Source organism: Vicugna pacos, chromosome 2 (assembly GCF_048564905.1).
Source record: "Vicugna pacos chromosome 2, VicPac4, whole genome shotgun sequence".
Lineage (NCBI taxonomy): Eukaryota > Metazoa > Chordata > Mammalia > Artiodactyla > Camelidae > Vicugna > Vicugna pacos.
This window is the reverse complement of record NC_132988.1, coordinates 14,175,309-14,188,275: the sequence shown is the minus strand read 5'-3', so window position 1 is coordinate 14,188,275 and position 12,967 is coordinate 14,175,309. Positions and strand designations below refer to the sequence as shown.

General features: G+C 34.5%; 1 protein-coding gene across 4 annotated transcripts in view; it reads right to left on the bottom strand.

The window, feature by feature from the left end:
• LRBA (LPS responsive beige-like anchor protein) overlaps positions 1–12,967 on the bottom strand; it is a 623,871-nt gene that overhangs the window by 493,693 nt on the left and 117,211 nt on the right. For all 4 annotated transcript variants that reach the window (XM_072975847.1, XM_072975846.1, XM_072975849.1 and 1 more), the window contains 4 exons: positions 12,710–12,818; positions 12,226–12,307; positions 9,843–9,966; positions 9,353–9,545 (listed from right to left, as the gene is read on the bottom strand). In XM_072975847.1, the coding sequence (XP_072831948.1) occupies positions 9,353–9,545; positions 9,843–9,966; positions 12,226–12,307; positions 12,710–12,818 (508 nt within the window). The remainder of the gene's footprint in view (positions 1–9,352; positions 9,546–9,842; positions 9,967–12,225; positions 12,308–12,709; positions 12,819–12,967) is intronic.

Genomic DNA, 12,967 nt, shown 5'->3' with positions numbered 1-12,967 from the left:
TAAACAAACCTAATTAACCTCTCCCTCAAAAAAGTGCAGTTTTGGGCCCAGAAATAGGTATACAAAACAAAGAATTGAATAATTATGTTCACTTTAGTTTTATGTTGATATAATTTACATATCTAAATGCATGCATCTTACATGTAGCAAATAGTGAATTTTCACAAGCACAAACACCTCTTTGACTAACACATCGATTCAACAAAAATCTATTAAATACAAGGTATGGGTGAGGACTGTGCTAAAATCTGAGGTGCAGCAGTAACTAGATAACACATGGTCTCCCCTTGATGAGGCTAAAATCTGAGGTGCAGCAGTAACTAGATAACACATGGTCTCCCCTTGATGAGGCTCACAGCCTAAAGGATTAGATGATATACAAGTAGATAAATAAGTTAACCAGAGAATCATGAAACACTTCGACATCATCAGGAACTAAACCTGTGTGATACAAAGTAACCTAGGCAGGAGGAGGCCTCCCCAAGAAACACCTTCAAGTCAAGCCAGGCAGGATGGGATGAGAGGGCGCAGGGGTGCAGAAAGTGTAGAGGGTTGGGGCGAGAACATTCCATGAAAGCAAAACACAGCCCAGGCCAAGTCCTGTGGGACCAACAGCCTAGCTATTCAAGGAACCTAAAGACCAGTGTGTTCAGCACAAAGTGAGGAGGCCGAGGGGGGGAATGATGAGACCGGGGAGAGGACCTAGAAGAGGTCTGCGTTGGCATACATTTTCCAAAGCAACGCACACAGATGGTTGGGGTGGGGGTGGGGGGCGGCTTCCTTCCAGAACAGTACCTGGAGGAATTTTCATTTTGAAAAACACGGGGAGAAGGAAAATGCCATTACCTGAACTCAGCCGTCTGCACAGATGCAGCAGCACCCCATCCAGAGACATCAGTGGCTGCTGCGTGCCCCGCTCAAAGCAGCCTACAGCTCCCGTCCCAGGTGGCTCCTCACGGTTCACAAGCTTCTGTGTCCTTGGCTAATTGCTTAAACCTCATTTTAAAGTCTAGAACAGTGCTTCTCAGCTCTGGCTGCAAACACCAAGTGCGTCAGAATCTCAGTGTCAGGCCACACCCCTGACTCGTTAAATCAGCATCCCTGGGGGCGGGCACAAGCACCAGGACTTTGAAAGCCCCCAGGTGATTTCAATGAGCAGACAAGGTTGAGAACAGCTGATCTGGAAGGATACTCCTCAAAAGAAAACGAAAAAGGACCTCATTTTACCTCTCAAGTGGTGAGGGTTACCAAGGCACCAGGCTGTGTTCTTGGAGACCAGGCCCCTCCCCCAGGTGAAAGCGCCCACTCTGGACCGCCCAGCTTGCACTGCGCTCTCCTTAAGCTCCTCGAACCTGGCTGCTCCACAGGTCAACAGACCTGTGCGCTGGGCCTGCTACAGGTACAGGAGTTGCTAAGCTTTGTAACCCAGCAAAGGCTTGTGTGCCCACGGCGCAGAAAGGCAAACTCAGACAGCGAAGTTTGCAACAAAGTAAGGGTTTTTTGTTTTTTGTTTTTTGTTTTTGTTTTTTGCAGGACTCCCAGCAAGGGAATGGGAAACAAGTCTCAGATCCACTCCAACTTGGTCTCTGAGTTAGGGGTGTTTTTAAAGGGGAAGAACAAAGAAGCTGGGATTAATCATCGTCTTGTGACATTTCTTAATTGCAGTTTCAGAGGTCAGGTTGTCTCCGGTTTATGATTCTCTGACCAGGTGGTCCATACCTCCGGGGCCTGTTGGCTCACCTGGAGACACAACCTGAGTTTGTATATGAATAACTGTACTTTCTTCTAAAATAAAATGACTCACATTTATGTTTAAGCCATTTCATCAGACTGTTAACAGCAAGTAAAATCTTAAAATAATCCAAATAAGTCAAGATAATGAAATACTTTACCCAAATTCGTTATCTGGGGAAAAAATCGAAATCATATTATATCTTTAAGTAAGTGTGAAAAACTTTCACTTGTTGATTATTTTAAGTCATAGGCCCATTCTACCCTGGGAATATAGGCCCAGACAAAATATAGTATCTAAAGATTGTAGTTTTATTTGTTTAGGAAAAAAATGTTTTTGGACAGTTCTCATAACTCAGAATATATTAAATGCTTTAATCTAAATTGCAATGAAAGAGTAGAACCATTTTAGCATACCAAGTAAAAACAGTCTTATTTAATTACTCAAGATAATGTTTAATTTGAAAAAAACAAAAAAAAGATGAATAATAAAAACCTAGAAAACACACAAGAAAATAATGAAATTAAACACCTAAAACCCGAGACCAAAGTAACTAACATAGTGCAGTTACACTAGATGAGCCTATTACCGCTTATAAAACCTAGTTCAAGTGTTGGAGGAGAGGGATACAGTGACAAACAGCTTCCCTGCTACAAAGGTGGCAGGATATCTATCAAACTGGACAATAAAATTGCAATTGAGTTTCTTTGGCTTTTTATAGCAGCTACATGAATCCTGATGTAACTCTGCAAAAGCTATCCAATTCTGCAACATTAGTTTTTTACACATCAGTTCTTTATAAATAACCATGTTATAAATTTGTGATATTGAGTTTTAAATGGCTGCAAAAAGGAAAAAAATATGCATCGCTTTAGTATTAAATGAATGAAAATATTTATAAACCTTTAGAATATCTACAGAGAAAAAAATTTGGGTTTCAATAATTTCAGAATTATCAGCATCCTACAAATTGTTCACCTACTTACTGAATCACTACAGCTCCATCCTAAACTTTATTAAATATTGATTTGAAGAGCTATAGAGTGTAAATTTTCCATTTTATTTTAAAAATAGATACAAAGATATTAAAATTCCAAAAACATTAACAAAGCTACACTCAAATAAACTATATTATATAAACCCTATTAAAGAGAAAAACTCTTTAATCAATGAAGAAAAGTCATAAAAAGAAATAACACTGAAAGACATTTATGAAACGTTAAAATTAAAGGTGAAACCCACAAGAAGCAACTTGTAACTTTAATGTTTTCTTTTCCACCTCTTAGAGTAAAGCTTTAACAGTTATTTTTTAAAGTATACTTAACAGCAAAAAGGGATAGGTACAGTTTTACTTAGATAAAACACTCTGCAATGAACTTAATATGCATTTATTCCACTTTATAATTGTAATCCTAAAGCTTGAGTCAAAGACTGGTTCTTGGCTCAATGTAGGCAAAAGAGGCCTCTCCATGAAGTAACTATTTTCTTTGCAAAGGTTTTAAGATCTGTTTAAAGCCATAAGTCACTGGCGCAAAGAAAAATATGAGCTAATTAAATATATATATATATATATATATATATTTTTTTTCCCCCACACGGAAAACTCAAAGCCTCCTTTGGATTTGTTGTATGTAAATTTGAGCCTCAAAAATAATGATTTCAGACACTACATAAGAATAGTTTATATTTCCTCCTTTAATATTTTCTGTGCCTTAAAATAAGCTCTCAGAAAGAAAAGATATGTTTTGCTTTATGATAAAAAAGTATACTGAAATTAACACAACACTGTAAACTGGCTTTACTTAGATTTAAAAAAAAAATGTATGATGGGGTCTTAACTGGGGTCTATATTTAATTTACGTAGAATTCTTATATCCTCAAGATGTAGACTTTCTAAAGAGTGTATTATATTAGCATCTTAGTGTGAAAGTGGGAAGGGGAGAATTTTATAATAGTAAAAATAATTCCCTGTACACTCACTGGTGTGCTCAAAATTTGAACTGCGTAAGACGGGCTTATTTTAAAATACAGATTTCTAGGAACATCCCAAGAGACTCAAATTAAGATATTGAGATAGGGTCAAGGAAACCACAGTAAGATGCACATCCCAAGGTGAGGTGATTCCCCCACATACTCTGTGTGACAAGGACACAGACACTTTCATCACTGATGAGAGGACTGAGGCGCTAAGGCACATACAGGGCTGCATGGTGCCCCATGACAGTGGCACCAAAGAGCCCTAACCAGTCATGGTGTACTTCTTCCTTCTCCTTCCTGAAACAAGTATTTAACGTGCAACTGCCAAGTCCTCAGCACTATGCACAGCCGTGGGAGACATGGATACACAGCCTTTCATCCCTACTGATGAGAGCTCACAGCTAACAGCCACTTTCAACCAGTAACACAGCATGAGAGTTATCACAGGATCAGACAAGACCAAATGCCAGTCCACATCTGCCACATTACTCATCACCACTCTTCTTCATGTACATTACACACCCCACACAAACCAAACAATTCCCCACGCGTTTCCCTCAGTGATACCACCTCTGCTTATGCCAGTTCCTCCACCAGTGATTCTCATCACCCCAATCACTATGTGCCCAAATCTTATTTATTACTCTTCAAGACTGTAGTCGAGTGACATCTGCTCTACAAACATCTGAAAGGCCCTCTCCTTTCACTGTGAATCTCTCTTCTGTGGCATTTATGCCTTCCTGCCTCGTTTTTCAGTATATGTATTAACTTCCATATTTGAATGTAATTTCTTTCAGGATAAGACCTCTTCCTGATTCATATCTCTATCTTTCACAGTAACCTAAAGGTACTCAAATAGAAGAAAACAGGAAAAACAAAAGGGAGGAATAGAAAGAACAAAAACAGGAAAGACAAAGTATACTGGGAAAGAAAGAGGTGGGCAACTGTGGTAAGACCTAGACATAGTGACCGAAAATGAGTGAAAGAGACCATGGAGGGTCAGGCCAACCACAGACAGGGGACAACGGAGCAGACAAAACATATTGAATGGAGAAAAAGAGGAGGAGGCTGGGGGAAAGAGAGGGAGTAAGGAAGTAGGGGGTGGGAGAAGCAGGGGAGAAAGGGAGAGAGGAGGGAGGAGGGGGAGGAAGAAAGAGGGAAAGGAGGGGAGGGAGGGGGAGAAAAACAACTTAGAAAGACACCAAGAGATAATTAAGTGCTGTAAATTCATACAGAATGACAACATGGCCTGAGAGTACAAAAAACTGTCAATATAACAGTGATGTAGCCAGCTAAATCATAAACAATATAAATAATTTGGGTAAGTACAAATGAGCACAAAGTTCATGTCACAAATAAACAAAAATGATGATTTAACAAAGCCTGATTAATTTTAAAAAGAGTAGAACCAACATAGCCAGAGTGGAGATTTTTGTCAAGTGAAATTGTGTAAGGTGAGGTAGGAAGTACGTTTTTTCAAGGGAAATAGTGAAAAAAATTAGGTAGAAATCGTTTGCCTTTCTAAGAAGATGAGAACAGAGTGTTTATGGAGGGGAATAACATTTTTAAATAAAGTTATTTTTAGCTTAATAAATCTAGAAGAAAATAATACCTAAGGCTACAGACCATTAGAAATATCCAGACTAGAAGTAATCTGGACATGTACAAAGAACTACAAATCATTAAGAATCATTCAAAGTAGGCAAAAGACAAAACAGTACAAAAATAAGAAGTCTAACAGTATAAAGGGTTAGGAACTGAGTATTACTTAGAACCTAGCAATTCTATTCCCTAATATTTCCTAGAGCAGAGCTGTTTTCACACTGAAGATGACTCAGTTGGAGGATTATGTAATCAATTTATTGAGGCATCATCAGCATTTTTAAATGAAAAAGAATAAAGAACATTCCAGTGCATCACTATATACCAAAATTTAAAGGGTAACACTGTCTCACGAAACTTCTGTTTCAGGTGTGTGGTGGGAGAGAGGTGTGTGTGTGTGTCTCTGTGTATGTGTGTGTCTGTGCACACGCACATGGGTGTACACAGACATATCTGGTCACAGTAAATGTCTCACTGTGAGACACAGTCACATGAAGTTTGAAAATGACAACTCTATTGAAATCGTTGCCTTTGAGCACCTGAGTTATTCACAGAAGTGAAAATGAATGAAGCAAATCTATATGTGACACTAAAAAAGAATCTCAGAAACAAAAGGTTTGATGAGGAAAAATTAAGTAACAGAAGAGTCCACACAGTACAATGCCATTTTCATAAAATATAAAAATAGGCAAAATGAGAGAATATATCATTGAGGAATACTTTTTTTTAAACTTTTTTGAGAGGGGAATATAAACACAAATTCAAGATGGCCATCAGGTTTAGCCTGCACTGGTGTGCTGGCAGTAAGAATGAGAACAAAAGGATTAACTGGAGGAGTGACAGAAGTGTAACAAAGGAAAATAATCATTTAATTCTATTTTCTGTTATTTCACTCATTAACTCCTGATTCCAGATATACACACATATTACACATTTACCATTTCTAGTTTAGACATAAAGAAAAGTTTAGAAACTTTCCTGAGTTTACACAACTAAAAATCACTATAAATCAGAATTCAAACCCAGGACTATCCTGTCTCTAAAGCTCATGTTCCCTTCATTACTTACACAAATGGAATGGTGACTGGATGTAAATACTTAGTAATAGATGCTCAGAAACTCAAAGGTACCTGAGATATCTCCTAGTCCAACCCTTTTGTTTTTTTGGATAGAAAATTCTAGGAGACTAGGCTCTTGGCCCTAGCCTAGGACTTCAGCAGTTCGCAGGCATTTCGGTCTCAGGATCCGCTACACTCTTACAAAAGTACATCCCCCAAACCTTCTATTTATATGAGGTATATCTATTACTACTTATCATATTAGAAATTAAAACTAAGAAATTTATAAATAACTCATTTTAAAATAGTAATTCACCCAATATATGTTAGTATAAGTAATTTTCAGTAATGTTTTCTGGAAAATGATTATTTTTCAAAACAAAAAAATAATAATGAGAAGAGCAGTATTACTGCAGTTTTGCAAATCTCTTTCCATTTTGGCTAAATAGAAGATGGCAATTCCTAATATCTGTTTTTATATTGAATCTGTTGCATTATATTGCTTTGGCTGAAGTACATGGAAAACCCACCCTCTAACTAGGTAAGTAGCTGGGAAAGGAAAACCTCACCATTTCCTGAAATGGTCTCTTAGGCTCCCAACATCTTCAGGCTGTGCTTCAAGACATTACTGCTCTAAAGGTTATACTCCTCTAACCATTCTTCCTAAGGACCTGACAGCATAAAGCATATGCAAAAGCACCAAATTAACACATACTATTTAGAAAATTTGAAAAACCTAATTTATACAGGTACTTCCTAACCTAGAATTCTCCGGGGTATCTCTGAAATCCAATCCAAATCATGTGAAGCCAAAACTCAATCCTGTTTTTCTTCATGATCTTTTGTAAAGAGGAAAACAATACTAGAAGAAAACCAGTGCAGACTGCAGCAGCCCACTACAACAGAAACCAGATCAGCTGAGCACCGGCACAAACTAGAATAAGTCAGACAAGAGGTGGCAAAGTGTTTATGTAAAGTGTCAAACAGTAAATGTTTTAGGCCTGGGGGGGCCACACAGTCTCTGTTGCAAATACTCAATACTTATAGCATGAAAGCAGTCATAGAAAATATATAAATTAACGGGAGCGGCTGTGTTCCAATAAAATTTTATTTATCGAAACAGGTCAGGCCAGATTGGCCCTCAGGCCATGCTTGGCTGAACTCTGCCTTAGACTAAACCGGTCAGCTAAAAAATGTAGTGACTAAAAGAAAGCCATTTTATAAAATCACACCTTTGTCCCATCTAGCACTGGATTATTCTCAAACATAAATTTGTATGGTAATATCTTCTGATCTAATGTATCTTTGTAAATCCTCATGATAGGAACACACCATTTCTCACTGAAGGAGGAGACAAAATGAGTAACTCTTAGGTGCCTTCAAAGAGCTAAAAGTTATTCAAACAACCAAAAACATATATTTAGAAAATGACAATATATTCCAATAGAATGGCAAAATATTCCAGAGTAATAACTATGATAGTCAGTAAAATAAAACATTTAAAGATATATCAAATTTATCATTTCTATTCTTTATGCCTTCTAGTCAATTTATAATGAATGTTTATTTAATTATATTCCCTCTGTGAATCTATAGAAAGTTCTTAAACATACAAAAAGCACAAACCATAAATAGAAACTAATAAATTTTACTACATTAATTATTTGAGATGTAAAATTTCCTCAGAATACACAAACATAAAACTCCAAAAATAAATAGATCAGGAATCAATTGGCATAAGACATTCATAAACAATACAGCTAACAAAGGATTAAGACCAAGAACATGAAGAACTCCCACAAAACAATAAGAAAATGCAAATTAATATTATGGAGACATAGCATCATCAAATTTGCAAAAAATTTTAACTCCAGCCATAGCAAGTGATAAGGTAATATGGGATAATACATTACTGGAGAGAATGTACACTACTACCACTTTGAAAAGGAATTGCATTATCTTATTATGTTCAACATCTGCATCTTACAAATCAGCAATTCTATTTCCAGGAAGATATTTTTCTCTAGAGAGAAACTTCCCAATTCATACAAAATGCATCAAAAATGCTCATCAGCTTGTAAATGGATAAAGTCATACCATGGAATACAATACAACTGAAAAAATGAACACAGCTACATTGGTCAATATGGATAAATCTAAAACAATAAGTAAAAACAGCTAGTTGCAGAAAAATGCCTTTAATACCACTTATATTGACTGTAAACATGAAATATAAAATTCTTTAGTGTGTGTTTATGTGTATGTGTGTGTAGTTAAAAACACACATAACACAGACATAATGAAAACACCAAACTCAGGTAAGCGGGGTAGGAGAGACGGGCTAAAAATGGTAGACAAAGCAACTGGGATGGGGAACCCAATTTCATAAACAGTACTAGGTAGATTATTGCTTATACCTTTTTGTATGTATAGCACATTTCATTAACAATTTTAAACAAAAGCTATACATAAATAAGTTAACCCTAGCTTGAGTTTTTCAAAAAAAGAGATTAGTAGATTCTCCCAAACCAATTTAACTCACTGTAACATGAGAAAGGGCAAAATTAGCCAGAGCTTTTCTGTTTACTCAACCAATTTACGTTACTAAAATAACTTCCCATCTTTGAATATAGTGCGCCACCTTGTGTTCAAAGCTTCAAAATACCATAAAATTCAGAGAACCCTTGCTTGAAAATGGCTGCTGAAAATATAAATTCCTTTACTCTGGATTATGAGGTTTCACTTTATTAACTTGAGCACACGTGAAAATGGTATGTGGAGAAAAAAACTATTTTGCTTCTGAAGAAGTTGGAAATACTTCATATTTTTTAGTCATTCCTTTTTTCAGTTGTTCATTTCACTACATTTCCACAGAATAATCTGCATTTTTCCCATATTTTAAGTATATAAAATATGTTAATGAATAAAACTCAAAATTATAGACATTTAAAATTCTGAAATACACTTTCATACAGAAACTTACCTTTGAATGTGTGATTGATAAGGTGTCTACCCACACACGCCAGCCACCCCATTCGTATTTGACTGCATGGTAGAGTAAGATTCTGAATATGGCATATACCATTTCTGTTATCTTCTGCTCATCTGAATTCTTAGGATTAAAATAGCAGAGAGAAAGCATCCACTCTTGCCACACAGAACACTGCAGCAAGCTCCTGAAAATTATAAGAGGATACCGAATTACTTAAAAAATAAATCACCTGAAAGAATTCTAAAAAGCAAAAGTTCAAAACAAACAAAAAAACAGCTTTATTATGTATTCAAAACAATTCAAGAATGTGGTATTAAAAACCCAATTTGACTGTATGGTACATTACTTGCATAACCTTAATGAAAAAAGCTTCTGGAAAATTGATTTCATACTATTCTTAAAGAAATTTTTCTTAGAAAACATGGGCCCATTCAAAGCTAGACTTGAATATTGCAAGTAAATGCTTTCTAGTCCTGCTTACCTTCTGTTTTCTCTGCTGTTATTAAAAAGTTTAATCATGTCAGAAAGAAAGGCTCTGCGAACTTCCATGCTCTCTGGACACTGGGGAGAATTTCGAAGTAGGGTCGCAATTACTTTTAATATCTCTGTAAGACAATCAGTAAAATTCATAAATTAGTAAAAACCAAAACACTACAAAAAACTTCATGATGGAAGATCACCAATATATTGCAATTTCTTTCATTTCTTTGACATGTCTCCTGAAAACATCCTCTTTTGTTTTATAAACTATCATCTGCAGACAAGACTGATAATACATTCATTAGAAAACATCTGTAAACAAGAAAGGGATTTTTAAATTTCATCATTGGAATGTGTAAAGTTGAATTTTAAAAGATTGTTATAAATCAAATTAAATTATAAATGAATTAAATGATGGTAAAACTGCTGACACCCTCTCCCTAACCTCTGCCAGTGAGTAAAGCTGATCTATAGAAAAAAAAAACAAACTATAATTAAAATCTCAGAAAGAGAATAAATTCTCAGCTTCTTCAACAAGATTTATAATATGCACATATTCTTTCATTATCATGATTTTTAAAAGCTGTCAAGATTTTCTTCCATAATTCTAAATGTTATACTAGATATTAAAAAATTCAAAAGAGAATTAAAACCTATTCAACATCCCGAACAAACACAGATAAAACTGCTGTTGTAATGGTCTTGAACATAATGCTGTCTAAATTTCTAGTACTAAGCTTTAAGAATAGAAATTCTATAAAATATATAGATACCAAATTTTAAAGAAACAAAAACAGCTACAACTTGAATTTAAAATTAAATAATATGTCAAATTCCCACCCAAATAAAAATTGAGGAATTCTAAACTAGCATTTCCCAAGGTTTTTGGTGATTCTGAAGCAACAAGTTCAAAATATCAAGTTTGAACATACTTATCATAAAATTCATCATATTTTGGTAGCAATTTCTGAATTCTTCTAATGACAAATTCAAATTCTCTCTACCTGAACAATGATTACAATGAGAATGATAATCATAGTAATGAAAGTGATGATGATGGTGATAAACACTAAGTTTGAGAATATACCTTCATGTGACACTGTTTTAAGAAAATACAGGTATTAACACATTTAATCCTTACACAGTGATAGCGAGATACTATTATTATCCTCATTCTAGAGATAGGAAAACTAAAGCACATTGAAATTAAGTAATTTACCCAGCCACTTAACTATTAAGACATGTAGACAAGATTGAAAAGCCAGACAGCCCATGTTTTTAAACATCACATTATACTGCCTATCTTTCTAAACTAATACGTTACATAGATTAATATATTTTAAAATTCTTACTTCATTAAGTCAACTTTCCCAAACTACAAAAAAAAATTTTACATTATATATATAAAATCAAGGTATTTTTTCTTTTCTTGCTCTCTAAAATATCACATCTCCCTGAAGGCTGAGAAAAATTAAACTTTAGACATACATGTTTTTAAAACAAACATGAACACAATTCGTCACATAAAAATTAAATTTGTAAACCCTACAAACCAGTTTTTTAATGTCAATAATCTTAAAAGATGAAAAATGTGCACTGGTATATAAGCTTAAGAATTCTAAATATCAAAAGAAAAATGGTTAACCAAAACTAAATTCATAAACAATAAAAAAGATATTTTTTAATTCCAAACTTGATACTCTTAGATTGACAGTAATTTAAGAAGAAAGCTACCTCCATGGTTCATGTAAATACTGCAATCAAAACTTTACCAAAAACTGAATATAATTAAATCAAGATCTTATGCACATAATTCTTCAAAAACCTCTGTATATAAACATTTCCTCAGAACCTAACGGCAATTTGAAGTTATACTCAACATCAAACACAAATAAAACTAGTATTATATTAATGCTTGTAATGAAATATTATTTGAAAAAATGTGTTTTCAACATCAACTTAGGTTTTTCAATGACTTTCCTTTTAGTAGCAAAAGGTATTTAAAAAAAAAGTGTAAAAAAGGATGGGAGTGGGAGAAATGGGTGAAGGTGCTCAAAGAGTACAAACCTCCAGTTATAAGGTGGGTAAGTTCCAGGGATGCAATGTATAAGCCAGAGACCACAGTTAATACTATATTGTGTATTTGAAAGTTGCTAAGGAAATAGATCTTAAAAGTTTTCACCACACATTAACACAACAAAAAATTTACTATGTGAAGTGATGGACTAACCTTATTGTGGTAACCATGTCACAACATAAACATGTATCAAATTATTAGATTGAATACCTTAAAATTACACAATGTTATATGTCAACCATATTTCAATAAAGCTGTAAGAGCAAAAAGCAGGTATCAAAACAATAAAAGTATATTAAATACATACGAGGATTTTGGATCTTTACTGAAGAATCAGGATCTGGATGCTGTTTATGTATTACTTGAGTACAAATCTGTTCTATAAGAATCTACAGAAGTAAAACAATAGATTGTATTAGCTTAATCACTACTAATGAACTTTAACACAACACTAATCAACATTAAGTATACAGTCTAATGATGTCATGTTAAATATCTTCTACATTATGTAAAACAAATAATTTCATTATAGCTCTATTTTTACTTAATTATAAAATGAAACATCAAATAGTCAATATAATGGAGAAAAATACTTAAACAGAGATGTCCACACTGTTTAATAATTCACAGACTAATTTATTTAGATGCAGCCACATTTCCTTTATATAACTAGTTTCAAAATTGTGCATCAAACGTAAATGATCTTATCGCATCTAGACACTAGCAGCTCAGTTATACCAGTATTTTCATTATAAGAAATTAGTAAGATAAAATTCTAACTACATTCCTACCTCAAAAAGGACATTATATGTGGTCATTGTGATTAAATTTGTCTGAAGCATGAGTCTTTCAGCTAACAGTGAAAACAATCCATGTCCAAGCATGACTTCAGCTTTTCTTCTGCAATTAGATAGAAAAAAAAAAAATCAAAGGTAGAATTTTATTATTCATTATTTAGTATGCACGTTGACAAAGGAGGCACAAAAATGTTCTAACATCAACAAATTTCAACTCAATAACGCTCCCAATTTTCTTCAACCTACAACTTA